General features: G+C 42.7%; 2 protein-coding genes across 2 annotated transcripts; both read right to left on the bottom strand.

The window, feature by feature from the left end:
• Positions 1-2,415: 2,415 nt before the first annotated feature.
• LOC104448000 (purine permease 1) lies at positions 2,416-4,457 on the bottom strand. The gene is given in 3 exon segments (XM_010061764.3): positions 2,416-2,901; positions 3,335-3,978; positions 3,981-4,457. Coding segments are annotated over 3 exon segments (1,134 nt in total). The 5' UTR covers positions 4,135-4,457; the 3' UTR covers positions 2,416-2,565.
• A 2,771-nt stretch (positions 4,458-7,228) lies between these two features.
• Positions 7,229-10,688, bottom strand: LOC104451212 (purine permease 3). Its single transcript, XM_010065925.3, has 2 exons — positions 9,802-10,688; positions 7,229-7,898 (listed from the first exon to the last, which is right to left on the bottom strand). The coding sequence occupies exons 1-2, from the start codon at positions 10,516-10,518 to the stop codon at positions 7,515-7,517; spliced, it is 1,101 nt and encodes a 366-aa protein (XP_010064227.2). The 5' UTR covers positions 10,519-10,688; the 3' UTR covers positions 7,229-7,514.
• Positions 10,689-15,397: the final 4,709 nt, after the last annotated feature.

Below are 15,397 nucleotides of genomic sequence, written 5' to 3' on the forward strand. Positions count from 1 at the left end.
GAATTATTGAGTTCGGTGTGAACTCATCCTTACCCTAGGCTAAATGAATTAATGGAACGAGATTGCAACATCTTACCTAGAAAGATTGTGAAAAAATATTTGAAATCCCCAAATTTTGTGCCCAATTGTGAGTCACAATCAGAATCTGTTAGCTAATTACCAAACCCTATTCCAAGATCCCTTTAAATTAGTTGACTTTGTCTCTCTCGTTAGATAAGTGAAAACTTTAATATCATATTATTTTTGATACTTTCTCTTTTTCACATAGCTATTACATACCTATTGATGCTCGTTGATGCTTGTTCGTATGATGTGTGCACATTTTGCAGTCTAAGAATTATATGTTTTGGAAATCATCAATTTGTTAAGATTGCTCACAGAATTACAACAATCAACGATTTTCTACTTTTCTTGTTGAAAGAAGAAAAATGAAGACGGAATTTAATATCGATGTGATGTATCACGAAAGCACATAAAAATAGGATCATTTCCAATGGTATATTCTTTTGCATGGAACGATTACAGATGCAGCATTTTCAAAGCAGTTAGTATAGAACGTGACGACTTTGTTTTCGGTTTATAAAATCGATTTATAAAATGAGCTAGTGCACTTTGATTTCAAAGTTAATTCACCCTTAACTTTTCGTCTGCGCACACGTCGTGCACGCACGTCTAGGCGAACGTCAAATTCGCCATGGACCAAGAGACACGTGCATCAAGAATCCTAACCCAGCTGATTCCCTAGCGACAAAAAGAATAATTTAAGGTATTGAAAGGTTGATTCATGAAGGAATAATGACACGAATACGTCCCAAATTTTGATTCAATAAATAATATGATATATGAATTTTTTAATTATTCAATGTTGTCAACAACATTGAACATTTTTATATATTTTAAGGATTAAATAAAACATATTCCAAAAGTTTAAGGACTATCTTACATAAATTTAAAGTTTAGAGACAACATTGAACATTGGGTTAAAATTCAGATATTATATTAAAAAAATTAAAAGTTCAAGGATCACGTTATATATTAAGTCAAAGTTTATGGGCAATTTATGCTATTAATATACCAAACAGTAAGCGGGTATTACTGCACACAAGCCCTCGATATCTTTTAACAGTATTATAAAGGTTGGATCTGCCTCCTGGTCCAGGCATCTACTATTCGACAGTGCACACAAGCAATGACTCGGTCCTCTCTTGACTTACCTTCCCCATCATGTAGCCCAGAGCTTTGGAAACACTACTGCATCCGCAACAGTGGGGCTTCCGATCTAGAAATGATGTCACAGATTCAATTCTACCCAGTTCATATGGTTTCAGGTTTCTTGCTCCTTCAGAGCTGAAGAACCCTTTCCCTGGAGTTTAAAAGCCTATTGAGAAACATACAACCGAGAAAATTACAAGGAGAATGCTTCTTTGCAACATTAGTCTCAGGGCCAGACAAAATCTCTTTGTGATGACACTTGAAATGAGAGCTGGGTATAAATTCAATCACAAATTCAAGTGTAATGAATATTTGCCCTTGCTGCTGTGGGAGAGAGAAGGTTGAATTTAAAGTTTGTCACAAGTAATGCTATGGAGTTCACTCAGTTCAGTGTCCTCATCCTTATGTGGCTTCGGCAGTCTGATTAGAGCGGTCGATGTCGAGATAAAAGTAGGCATGGTAGGAGGAAAAGAGTGTTTCCTTTTTTAGCAGATCGCATCATCGGAATCATCCTATACCCAAAGAGGAGCTTCTAATCTATGAACTTTTCGTAGGAAGATGCCAATATCTGTGGAACTTTTCGTGTCCACTCACTTTGCGGGAGCTCTTTGTATTTTGTATTTTCTTTCTTTGATAGTTTGGTTTGGTGGACAAAAGTGAAGGCCTCCGCGTGAAAGTAAAGGTAGATAGAACAAGCTCGGTGTAACTAAAAAAAAATGATCTTTGACTTCTTTGTCACCAACCTGCCAGTTGATCTCCCTACCTCAGATCGTTGATTAACGGTTACAGAAAACTAGGATTTCGTTCTTTTTCTGATGAGAAGTCAACAGTAATGTGTCTCCAATTGGATATCTCGATTGATTATGTGAACATTATTAGTTGTTCAGCGGCTTTCAATCAATCTGGTGGTTCCCTGTCGTTGTCTCACTTAGCACCGCTGGATTACATCTGCGAGAAGTTTCTCTTTGGTCTATTCGGGCTATATGCAGCTTCACTGGACAGGGAGAAACATAAACAAGAGGGCGAACTGTATATTCCGAAATTCCCCTGGCTTTTGTCATTGTCACGCTCTGTTTTTCTGCCCCAAAAACAGAGTAGCCATGCGGTGCAGATCCAAATTTCGCTAAGTACGAGCCGCGTCTCTCTTTTTTTAACCTTCAGGGAAGGCCTTGTTGATGCATTTCGACAGAAATCGAAGAGGAGTTATGGAGGAATTGTAATTGCATTTTTTTCAATGTATGTTGTCCATGTACATAAGGATGTTGGGAAAAAGTACACAAGATAACGTTTTCCTATTTTCCTCCCTGAATATCGATCAAATCCTATCTTCAACACATTTCCGTCTCTGAAGGTCTAATCTGCTTCTGCTGCTGCTGCTGCTGCTGCTCTTTCTTTTTCCTTCTTGGCAAGTTTGAATTCGCCGTAAAAATAGGAGGCCAAGCCCCAGAGCGAGAGGGCAAGGGACACGCCTTTCGCCGCCTGGAACGTCTCCCGGAAGCATATGATGGCGAGGATCTCGGTGACCGGGAGTAGGACGGCGATCATGATTCCTGAGAATAGAGAGGAGGCACAGAAGATGACTCCAATGACTCCCAAGAAAAAGAATTGCCAGGCGATCGCGTTCCCCACGAGCACCACGTAGTATAGTGCTTCTCCGAGCTCGTAGTTCTTCGCTTCCGTAGGAATCGCCTGCATAAACATGATGTCGGGAGCAACCTCATGTCATTCTGATCGTAGTTTCCTGTCTTCCCCTTTCAGCAGTTTCTTTAACTATAAAAACTTCAATAGAACGAGACTAAAGTACTGTCATTGTCTTACTTACCATCCAAACATCATCCACTCCAGCAGATTCAAAAGAAAGATTGTCGGGTAGTTTTTTTCAGAGCAATCAACCATAACTATCGACCTTGGCAAAAGCTGTTAAGCAGGAGACTGAAAAGAACCAAGATTAAGAAAAGTTTTCTGTTTGAGTAATCCGATTTCTAAAGATTATACGATTGAAAGAGATCTCGTTTGTATACTGGTCATTCTAACTTGGGGGAACCACAGGAAATAGACTTTCACATGACAATAATTGGTGATGAAAGGTCCAGGTTGAGGAAGAGAGAGAGAGAGGGAGAACCTGGAAGTCCTTGTTGACCAGCATGCCGACGGTGCAGAAGGCGGTGGCGAAGAAGCACATCACCAACTGAATCTCCAACACCAGCGAGTAAGTGACCGCCTGCTTGGCCTTCTTGTACGTCAGCTCCACCAGCGGCAGAACGAAACCGTACAGCGCCGCCGCCCCAAGCGTCATGAAGAACCCCGCGTAGTACTCCTGGTCCGACTCCCCCGCCGGCCGGTCGCTGCTCGCGTTCAATGCCAGCACCCCCGCCGCGACCGTCAGCAGGTATACCGAGTTGATCGAGTAGGACGTGAACTGCTGCCTCACCAGCAGGAACGCGAACCCGGCCGTGAAGGCCAGCTGCGTGGCGATGAGCAGGGCCGACGTCGAGGCCGGGAGCCGCGCCACGCCGTACGCGTAGAGGTAGTCGTCGAGTCCCGTGAGGACCCCGACGACGGCCGAGGCGGCGAAGAGGAAGGGGTCCATGAGGACGAGGCGGGCGGAGGGGCCCTCGGCGGAGCGGCGGCGGAGGTAGGCCACCGCGAGGGCGAGGAAGATGGCCGGCCAGCCGCCCGTCTCGAGCCAGCTGGAGAGCCACACCCCGCTGCCGCCGTAGAGGTAGTAGAGGCGCATGAGGAGCGGGCCGCCGCAAGTGCCGAGGAGAGCATGGCGCAGTTGAGCGCCAGGAGGAGGGGCTTTGGGTTTCGCTTTCGCCCCGCGGGGCTTCCGTGCTTTCCACCGCGATCAAGCTCTCGCTCTCGCCCTCGCCGTCGCCCTCTATCTCCCTCATTTCTCGTTGACTGTTTCTCCTCGACCATTCACAAGGAATTATCAATTGTCTCCGGTCGACAGTGCAACGAATTTTGGTGAAAACCCGTCCAATTTATTTAGGAGGAAGGACAAGGTTGCTTCGTGTTGGGGGTGGCACTTTGCTTGTTAGGTCGGTTTCTTCGTGACTGCATACTGTAGCTCGTGGAATGATTGGTGTCATTGGCAAGAAAGAAGGAGATTTGCAGAAGTCCTAGAAGTGGAGCTTTTCACTTTCTTCACCAGCAACGTCCGAAAGAAGCCTTTGCTCTCATTGGCTACACTGGAACGCGACACGGGTTTCGTTCTCGTTTCGCGAAAAATGAACCACTCTCCAATACCTACAGAGTGAAGGGTCTCTGTCGAACGTGGTGATATTTGGGTAAAATAATTTCTCATTCGCTGAGTCATTACAATCTCTTTTTGAGCATATGACTAAAGTTCGTTGCGTGTGACAGCCCCAGTTTCACATGCATCGGGCTATTATTGAAAACACTTGGATCTGTACTCCGAAAATGGCTCCAACAAAATGCGCCAATACAATGATTTGAATCTAGACCTTGAATGTGAAGGACCCAATTTTTTGTCAGTTATCATAATTTATCGTGTAGTTCAGAGATTAAGAACTGTTTATTTTAATCGATTCCTTGACGTGGTTGATGAGTTCGCTGTGAACTCCTCCGTATCCTAGGCTAAAAATATTAATGGAACGAGATTGCAGCATCTTACCTAAAAATAAAGAGAAAAGCATTAGAAATCTCATAATTTGCATTGATTTGTAAGTCAATTTCAATTTTCTTTTTTTAGCTTGCTAGCAAACAATACTCCTAAGACTTTTTAGAAGATCCCATTGACACGTCGTGTCGATGTGTATATCTTATTAGACAAATTAAACTTCAATGTCGTATTTTCTGTTGCTTCCTCCTTTCCACGTGGCTATTTAACGTGAACGGAGTCTGCATTTGTACTCGTTGATGTGCTGTCTAAGAGTTTGGAAACCATATCAAAATTGACTACGCAACTAGGACAATCTACAATTTCTTTTTTTTTTGGTCGTCGTATGAAAGTTGCAGGAGAAACTTTTATCAACATGACATCTGATGAAAGCACATGAAAACGGATGTAGCGCTTGCAAAGGAGGTACCGACCAAACTAGCTGATGATCCAGTCCCATAAGATAGAACAATGCCTTTGGCATTGAAACCGTTGCGAAATTGAGAGATAAAACAATAAAATGGATAGATTAAAAAAAATCGAATATTAAATTTACATAGTTTAATCTCGTTCACAAGAATAGCAATGACGAATATTTTTGTAGAATGATAAGAGTATAATCAATATTACAAACATTTTCAATTTTCCTAAATTTTTATCATCTAAAATCTCAACCATTTAACTTTGCAATTCTTCACTAAAATAATCTCTCAATATCATAAAATAATTATACATAAATTTTTATCATAAGAATTTAACTTGAACTTTCGTATCTTGAATGTAGTTCACAAACGAAATCATCGAAAATACTCACATCAAGCACTCACTTTAAGACAGGGCTTCAAGAACTCACTGAGGCGTTCTTCAAGCTGTAGCCAAAACTAAATTCTACGAATATATAAAGATATAAAACACAAATCTCCCAAATCGACTTCTGCAGAAAAAGATTCCCGGGTCTTTTTCTTCCTGTACCTTCTCTGACATGTTGACCGATTCAAAGTCCGTGTTCGATCTTCCGATTTGAGAACCAAGACTCCAATTTATGTACGAAATTTTTGTCCGCTTCAACGAACTTGCGTCCAAATATAAGTCCAAGATTAACTATCCATTATTCATCGTCACTTTAACACACAAACAATTTCTGTATTTTGCCAGTCTTTGTTTTGCTTATGACTTCAACAAACACAGAATTTCCTTATTTTCTGCATATTTTATCCGGATCAGGTTGTCATTCACAAACTCGCTCTCAAAACATTTAAAAGAAACTAATGAAAGACGGGTAGATAAAAAGTGGGTATGATTGCACACAAGCCCTTGACATTATTTTTCTGTCTTACAGAAAGTGGATCCGCCTCCTCGCATCTGCCGTGCACACCAGCAATGACTCAGTTCTCCCTACGCTTGCCTTCCGCATGATGTAACCAAGATCCTTGGAAGCTCTACCGTATCTGCTCCAATTCGACCGATCAAATGTTTGATTCCATTCTATTCGGTTCGTTTGGTTTCTGGTTTCTTCCTATTGAAGTTTATCTCACATCGGTCTTGAAAGAGATTGATGATTCATTTATAAGTATGAGAAAACTTTACATTTTAAGCTAAATTTTGAAGTGAAAATAGAGTATCATCGAGATCATCATAAGGGAAAACTGCTGCTTTTACTAAAAGCAGAGAACATCATCGAGATCATCATATAACCATACAGGAGCACCTAATCTACGAATTTCTCGCCGTGAAACTTATTCTGTCGTATTCAATTTGTTGGAGCACTTCGTATTTTATATTTTCTTTCTTAATAGTTTGGTTTGATGGACAAAGTGAAGGCTTCCACGTGAAAGTATAGGCTACTTCAATGAACAATTTGGTGTATCTCAAAAAAATAAATTATCTTTGACTTTTTGTCACCATCCTGCAAGGTGATCTCCCTAATCTTTGGTGGTGTTGACAGGGCCAGAAAGCTAGAAGTACAGTACTATTTCTAATAGAAAATCCCCAGTAATTTCTTTTGCATTGGATTATCTGATTGATTACGTGAACTTGTCTATTGATCAGCTGCTTCAAGAGTCTGGCGATTCCACGTTCTTGTCTCGATTAGCATGACTGTATTAGATGTGATAAGATTCTCCTTGGGTCAATCTAGGCTATTAGCTTCAATGAGCAGGGAGAAACTTAAACAAGAGGGTGAACAATGAGGGTGTAGTCCGAAACTTCCTGGCTTTTGTTATTGTCCCTCTGTCTCGCTCATCAGAAGATTTTTTTTTTTCCCTGCACAAAACAGAGTCGCCACTCGGTGCGGGTCCAAATTTTGGCATTGGATGTATTGGAGAATCAAACGTAAATTATAGCATGTATGTATGCAGCAACATAAATCTTCAATTACAATCAACAGTTCTGTTTTTTCCTCCTTTAACTTGCTCTTTTTCTTGAATGGACCTTTAATTCTTTTCAATCTCGTCGTTACACATCCAGCCACCAAAGACGATAAAGAAAGACTAGATAACTTCTGCTACAATGCAGATCGCGAGTAGCAGTGCCGTGGGACAGCATGCAACCGCAGGCTGACAGTAATCACCTCCTAAATAACGTAAGAAGATCCTTTTGTTACTTTCATGCGGGCCAGATATAAGACATACTACCACAGCAGCCTAAGTAAAAGCCATGTCTTTTCACTTTTTCACTTTCAAGGAAGGCCTCGTTGAAGCGCTTCCGTCTCTTGCTGCAGCTGCAGCTGCTGCTGCTGCTGTTGCTGCTGCTGTTGCTGCTGCTGCTTTTCCTCCTTGGCACGTTTGAATTCGCCATAGAAGTACGAGGCAAAGCCCCAGAGAGAGAGGGCCAGGGACACGCCCTTCTCCGCCTGGAACTTCTCGTGGAAGCATATGACGCCTAGGATCTCGGTGACCGGGATTAGGATGGCGATCATGATTCCTGAGAATAGAGAGGAGGCGTAAAAGATGACCCCTATGGCTCCCAAGAAGAAGAATTGCCAGACGATCGCGTTCGACACGAGCACCACGTAGTACTGGGCTTCTCCGAGCCCAAAATTCCTCGCTTCTCTAGGAATCGCCTGCATAAACATGAAGTCAGCGAGCAGCATTAGGGCTCATCACTGAAAACAGGATTCCTTGATGAACCTGCAATAACGTCATAGTTACTACCTAAATTGACCGGATGAAATCGACCCTCATGATGTTACGTTGAAAAATGAAAGCGGAGGTAGCATCCTGGTCACAAAGTAATGATCTTTCAGGCTTTGCTTGATAACTGGTCAAACAATGCCTGATGCTATTTTTTTTTTTTTCGCAATAATAAAATAATGAAAATCTATTTGGTAACTTTTTTATTCTTGGAAATAGATTTGGAAGATAATTAAAAAATAGAAAAAAGTTGCTTCTTTGTTTCCCGAAATAATTCCAGACTCAAGTTCATTTTCCTTTTTCCTCTTTTCTTTTTTTCTTTTCTTCTTCTCCTTCTTTCTTTGGATCAAGTTCATTTTCCTTTTTCCTCTTTTCTTTTTTTTCTTTTCTTCTTCTCCTTCTTTCTTTGGCCGATGATCTTGTTAGAGCATCGCCGGCCCTCGACGAGGCCAATCCTCTTCGACAGTTGGGTGAGGCTCAGCTAAGCCTTGGTTGGACAAGCTCGGTCTCGCCTAAATTTGGCAACCTCACCGAGCCACCACAAGGTTGGCCTCACCAAGATTGGGCGATGCTACCCTCATAGTGGCTTAGTGAGGTCAAGCCTCACTAGTAACTAGGTGAGCTCGGCCGATGAGGCTCAACCTCGCAGAGGGCTGGCGAACGATCCAACAAGGTCGTCGGCCAGCCAAAACAAGAAGGAGAAGAAGAAAAGGAAAAAAAAAATTATTTAAAAAATTAAAAGAAATTCTAAATCACAAAAAAAATTAAGGTTTTACGAAATGTAATTCTATCCCGAAAATAAAAATTTTGTATAATTACTCAACACTTTAAATACTCAAAAGCTCATTTAGGGGACAGAATAAAAAAATCATTTATAAATAAAAAATCATTCTTGATTTTATGTCAATTTTATGTCATTGTCCTATTAGTTTTTTTATTTTCTGGTCATATTGTCATATTAGGTTGGAAAGGTACAATACATGCATTTGGTTTAGTATTCTCAAAGAGCTTTTCACCTCTAAAGCCCACTGGAGAAATACATGACCATTTATCATATATTTCAAAGTAACTTTCAAGTGAAAACCATCATTGGCAATACTCAAAGCCTAATGCTAGTAGGGGTTAGCATTGAGCTTTCAGCATTTGATCAAATATTGAAACTCGTTTTTTTCTTTCAAAATTATCCTCACCCATTCTTCAAATTTTCGATTTTGCCCTCATTATTATTGTTTAAATGCTAAAAAAATCAAATATATATAAACGCTAAAAAAATCATATATATATAATGCGTAAATTTTTATATCCGATCTTGCAACAAAGAGACTTTGATTCTTTTGTGCATCTATGATTCGTAATATTTAAATTTTAATACGTATTTTTTTTTTTGGTAAAGATTTTAATACGTAAATTCATATAAAAATTTTCAACAATTGTTTTTTGAAATCAATTGCTAATAGAAAAGTAAAAAGGTTCGGTCAAACAATAAACAGACATCATTGGAAACTGAATCCTCATCGTTGACTTTTTGAAGCCACTAATTTAGCGATCGATTTCACGTGTAAATATGAACTGGATCCCGACGACCTAAACGCGAACCAAGCAAACGAATCAAGCGGAATCACGAAAACCTGATCTGGTCCACAGGAAGCTGGTTCATCAGACCAGAAATACCGATTTCGAAGGCAACATGGTGAAGAGAGAAAACACTCTTAAGGGTCGCCGATCATATGCCATCAAAGGTCAGTCCGGTTTCGTGAAGAGGATGAAAACCAAGTGAATTTTACATGATCAAACGATTGTGATAAAACCTAAGAGGATGAGAGAGAGAGAAACCTGGAAGTCCTTGTTGACCAGCATGCCGATGGTGCAGAAAGCGGTGGCGAAGAAGCACATCACCAACTGAATCTCCAACACCAGCGAGTAAGTGACCGCCTGCTTGGCCTTCTTGTACGTCAGCTCCACCAGCGGCAGTACCAAACCGTACAGCGCCGCCGCCCCAAGCGTCATGAAGAACCCCGCGTAGTACGCACCTTTTGACTCCCCCGCCGGCCGGTCGCTGCTCGTGTGCATCGCCAGCACCCCCGCCCCGATCGTCAGCAGGAATATCGAGTTGACCGAGTACGACGTGAACAGCTGCCTCACCAGCAGGAACGCGAACCCGGCCGTGAAGGCCAGCTGCGTCGCAATGAGCAGGGCCGAGGTCGAGACGGGGAGCCGCGCCACGCCGTACGAGTAGAGGTAGTCGTCGAGACCAGTGAGGACCCCGATGACGGCCGCGGCGACGAAGAGGAAGGGGTCCATGAGGACGAGGCGGGCGGAGGGGCCCTCGGAGGCGCGCCGGCGGAAGTAGGCTACCGCGAGGGGGATGAAGATGATGGGCCAGCCGCCCGTCTCGAGCCAGCTGGAGAGCCACACGCTGGCGCCACCGTGGATGAAGTAGAGACGCATGAGGAGCGGGCCGGCGCAACTAAGGGAGAGCATGGCGCAGTTGAGCGCGAGGAGGATGAGCTTTAGGGTCTTGCCCTGGGGGGCTTCCATGGTTTCCCCCATGACAAAGCTCGCTTGCTCCCCCTCTCTCTCCCCCTCTTTCTCCCCCTCTCTCCTCTCGATCCCTTGAGATTGTTTCTGGGTAAGGTTTCTGTTTACCCAAAGAAGGAAAAAAAAAGAAGAGAAATAAACAGAGACCCGAAGTGCTTGAGGGACTGATCAGGAGAAGTGAGCGCTCGCGAGGAAAGTAATGTTGGAGAAGCGTGGAGGAGATAAAGTAGTCGGGCGAGTTTCGTCGTCTTCCGTTCGCCTCTTGAAATGGAGCGGTTGGTGCTAAAAAATTTATTGTCTAACGACATGTGATAGAGATACTTGGGATAATTCTCTAAAACTTGATATCGGTGTGATATCTGATGAAAGCACATGAAAACAGCCGTAGCCTTTCCAAGGAGTTACCAACCAAAGAAGGCGATGACTCTGTTGCGTGAGATAGAACAATGCCTTCCGCATTGAAATTAATGAAAGACAGGGAGATAAAAAGTGGGTATGATCGCACACAAGCCCTTGACATCGTTTTACTCGCACTTGCAGTGCAAGCCAGCGATGACTCAGTTCTCTCCACACTTGCCTTCCACATGATGTCTGCTCCAATTGGACAGCCGATCCAGAAATGTTGTTGCGGATTCCATTCCACCCAGTTCGTTTGGTTTCTTGCTATCAGAGTTTACCTCACCGTGGTTGTGGCATGGGCTATTGGTTGGTTTATAAGTGTGAGGGAAAGTTTCACTATTTGAGCTAATTTTTTAAGGTAAGAGTATCTAAAGATTATTTAACATTAGTATCAGAGCCAGTTTATCAACAAGTTTGTGCTCAATAGTCATAAAGGAAATATATGTGTGACATCCGAATTTCGCCGGACCTCAAATATGTAATTGTCCGTAATGGGTCGACAAAATTGTTGTCGGACTACGTCGTTGGCACCACTTGTGGATGCCGTTTCATCATTTCCATCACCAGACCGAGACCTTACATCTCGTAATGAGCTTACGATGATAGTCACGCATTTGTTACGTCATGACGGTCCAATTACCGTATAACTTATCGTCTCATCGAATATTTCCTTACGCAACGCCACCAATGAGACCCACTTCCACTAGCATTTGTACCCTGCTAACCGAATCCTTCACGCAAGACATCTTCGACCCTATGCGTACGTGAAGATTGACGACGAAAAATGTCGAAGACTCCCCTATCTACCTCACGTCGATTCTCGACCATCTCCAACCAAAGATAACCGACCGCCACAATCTCACGCATGCATTCCTCTTCATGGAACGACCATACCGTCACGCCAACCTCTTCACGGGCATGCGATACATCGAGACACGAGAAACAAACCCCATGCCATGCAGGAACGAAGACCTTTGACTCCAACGCATCCGCCGTGTTCCATTCTTTTGTTGACCATTGCCCTCTAAGGAAATAGTTGACTAGGACGTGTCAACCTGAGGGAATCGGCTGCTGGCCGTGCAAGTGGTGGCCGCTTCTCCTTCTTGTGCGTGACACGCGCACGGCTAGCTTCCCCTTTCGCTGCCAGCGAACGGCCACCACACCTGAGATTTGTTGACTCTTAAAGTCAATAAAGGAGAAAAGGGCAGCCACGACTCCTTTTCCTTTAGCCAGCAAAGAGGCCACGTCTTGCATGAACATGGGCAGCCCTGCTGGTGACACCTCTTTCCACCTGCCCTCAGCTTGGACGGCCACCACACACCCCCAAAATGTTGACAATCGAAGTCAACAAAGAGGAAAACCGGGCAGAACTCACGAAGAAAGCAGAAGGAGCAGTTTTCTTCCCTATCACGCTCGGCTTCACTTCATCACCGTCGACCATCTTCTTCTTCCTCTCTACGCTCACTCTGCATCTCACTACCGGCAGCAAACTTTCACTTAAACTTCGGTACCATTTGCTCGAGTTTTGCCGCCGACTGCACCACCACGTCGCCGGACCTAAGCCAAGTCAACATCTACTGATCTAGATTATGTTGACGTGATCGTAGCTCGGTGAGACGTACTCCGTCGAAGATTTATACACTAGTATTTGATCCATGATGATTATGTGAATTAGTGAGTTCGGATGTCGTTGAATTATCACGAATCTAGGACGTGGAAATTTTCTGCATTTATGACCAGATTCGGGTCCGGGGACCCGTGTGCATGTGTATTGGCATGAGTATTCCAGTAATTCGAAATACATTTTAACGTAATTTTGTAATTTTGGGGTTGAACCGTGAGATTGGATTTGGATGAATTCAGTATAAAATTCTCGATTTTTTTAAATTGTTTTGATGATGTGAGTTTGACGTTTTTCAAAGGTTAGTTTTTATATAAACGGTTTCGGACCCTTTTAAGCTATATTTTAAGAATATTGATCCAGGGATTCACTGGCTTTGATGTTGTCAAAATTGTTTAAAGCCTTACATACGAATTTTGAGTGAGACCGTGAAAAATTGATTTGATGGATTCGATGTTGAAACCTTGATTTCATGGATTTTTCTCATCAACGGGAGTTGGTACATTTTAATGATTTGTTGCATTATGGTTTATATCATGATTCTAAGAACCAAAGAAGCTTCTACATTGGCATTATAAAATGCTTTGACATTGAATTGATTTTGCTATTACACCATGGTTGATACATTACTGATGCCGTCGAGCCCTCGGGACGACGATGCCCCGGGTGTCCGATTGCATGGAGGATCGTGGTGGTGATGCCTCTAGAAGTCTAGGGACTGGTGAGCCTCAGAGGTTCCCCGGAAGGCGGGAGGCCCGGGAGTGTGACGTAACACGTACCAAATGCCTGGAGACATCATTGACATGGTGAGCTCCGGATGTTCCTCGTGATGACAGGTGGGGTGTGAGATGCCTGGATGTGTGACGTAACATGCTCCAAATGCCCGGTGACTAAAATATGGAACCGGAGATCTTCGTGATGCCAGGTAGGGTGCGATATGCCTAGAGGGACGCAAACTCTAGTCCTCCGAAAGATGGTGTTAATGGATTGAGATAAAATGAATTTATGAATTCTCATTGTTTTGATATGTTGTTCCATTATTAAATCTTTCTAAATTGATGCATGTTTATTACCATTATTATATGTGCTTATTTGGATTGCATAGAATCGGGTAGCGATAGGCTCCGTAATATAGTTTAGTAAAACTTTAATTGCTGAGTAGTCGTACTCACCCCTCGTGGGGCTAACATATTACAGAGTGATAAAGATGCCACAACTGCTTGCGTCTTCCGGTACCTTCCATGGCATTCCCGTCAATCTGCGATGGGAACAATCGGAGCATCCCAACCCTGATATGCTAGGACTTACTTTCATCTGAATAAGGGTGATATTGACGATTGACACCGGCCTTCCCTTGGGTCCCGTGTATCAAGAGTTTGTGGTCCTGCATGTCCGGAGGAATGGACGCACCTTGGGGTTGCTGCCATCGCCACCAGAGGACGATGATGGAGGCTCGAGTGGGATAGAGTAGTGGAGGACAAGAGGACGGCAGTGAATTTTTGGGACGCCGGCACTTGAAGATAGATGACGTTGTAAATGGCTAACGGAAAAGTCGGTCAATTTTTGGATATAGCCAATATAGAAGACTTTGGCTTTTGATGTACCAATGAACAACGTCTATCAAATATATGTAAATAAAAAGTGCCTGGTTGATATCTATGTGTATATCTAGTGTGCATCATTTCAAAGTTTAGGAAAAGAGTTGATGGATCCGCTTCCACAGTAAAATTGCGCAAGGACCAGGATATTCGGCGTGGCGGACCTTAAGGATCAAAGACCATCACAGCCTAGGGTCGTCATAATATGGGTTGTTCCTGCTCTGTCTCAAGGCCTGATGTATGAGGGAAAATCTTATTCTTTAAGTTAGTTTTTAGGAGTGAGAGAGGCTCAAGACTTTTCCAACTCAGGGCACATTGTGTGAAAGGAAGATTGGCCCAAGACTGTGTGAAAGGAAGATTATTGGAGTATATCCCATATACGTTGTTGAATGGGTTGATAGTCAATGTGTGAGGGAAAGCCTTTTAAGCTAGTTTTTGAGGTGAAAGAGACTTATTAAGACCACTCAACACTTGCTTGTTTTGAATCCTTTGAACAACATATAACCAGGAAAACTACAAGGCAACATTAATTTTGGGGCTCGCTGTAATTTCTTTGGGATAGACACTCAAAACAAGAGTGGCATAGAATCCAATCACAAATTTAAGTGTGATGAATATTTGCCTATTGCTGCTATGGGAGAGAAAGGTAAAATTTGTGCTCATCTTCATGTGGTTTCGATAGTCAATTTAGAGCTGTCAACATTGAGACAAATGTAGTTATAGCAGAAGGAAAAAATGCTGCTTTTACTAAGCAAAGAGCATGGTCGAGATCATCATATAACAATAAAGGAGCACCTGATCTACAAATTTCTCGCTGTGAAACTTATTGTATCGTAATCACTTTGTTGGAGCACTTCGTATTTTCTTTCTTGATAGATTGGTTTGATGAACAAAGTGAACGACTCCACATGAAGTTACAGGGTACTTCAAAGAACAAGTTTGGTGTGTCTCAAAAAAAAAAAAAATGATCTTTGACTTCTTTGTCAGCATCCTGCAAGGTGATCTCCCTAACCTTTGATGGTCTTGATAGGGCCAGAGAGCTAGAAGTACAATATTCTTTCTAATAGAAAATCTCCAATAATGCGTCTTGCATTGGATTATCTAATTGATTATGTGAACTTATCCGTTGATCAGCTGCTTCAATAATTCTGGCGATTCCATATTTGTCACCATCCTCAAGATGATCTCCCTAATCTTTTGATGGTCTTGCCGGCCAAAGAGCTAGAAGTGTAGTTGTAGTATTCTTTCTAATAGAAAATCTCCGTAGAATGAT

Source organism: Eucalyptus grandis, chromosome 6, assembly GCF_016545825.1.
Source record: "Eucalyptus grandis isolate ANBG69807.140 chromosome 6, ASM1654582v1, whole genome shotgun sequence".
Taxonomy (NCBI): Eukaryota; Viridiplantae; Streptophyta; class Magnoliopsida; order Myrtales; family Myrtaceae; genus Eucalyptus; species Eucalyptus grandis.

Bases quoted from the DNA above. Each gene is read 5' to 3' on its own strand.
- LOC104451212 (XM_010065925.3), bottom strand. From the start codon at position 10,518: ATGGGGGAAACCATGGAAGCCCCCCAGGGCAAGACCCTAAAGCTCATC. The intron at 7,899-9,801 runs GTTTCTCTCTCT...ATGTTTATGCAG, and splicing joins TGGTCAACAAGGACTTCCAG to GCGATTCCTAGAGAAGCGAG.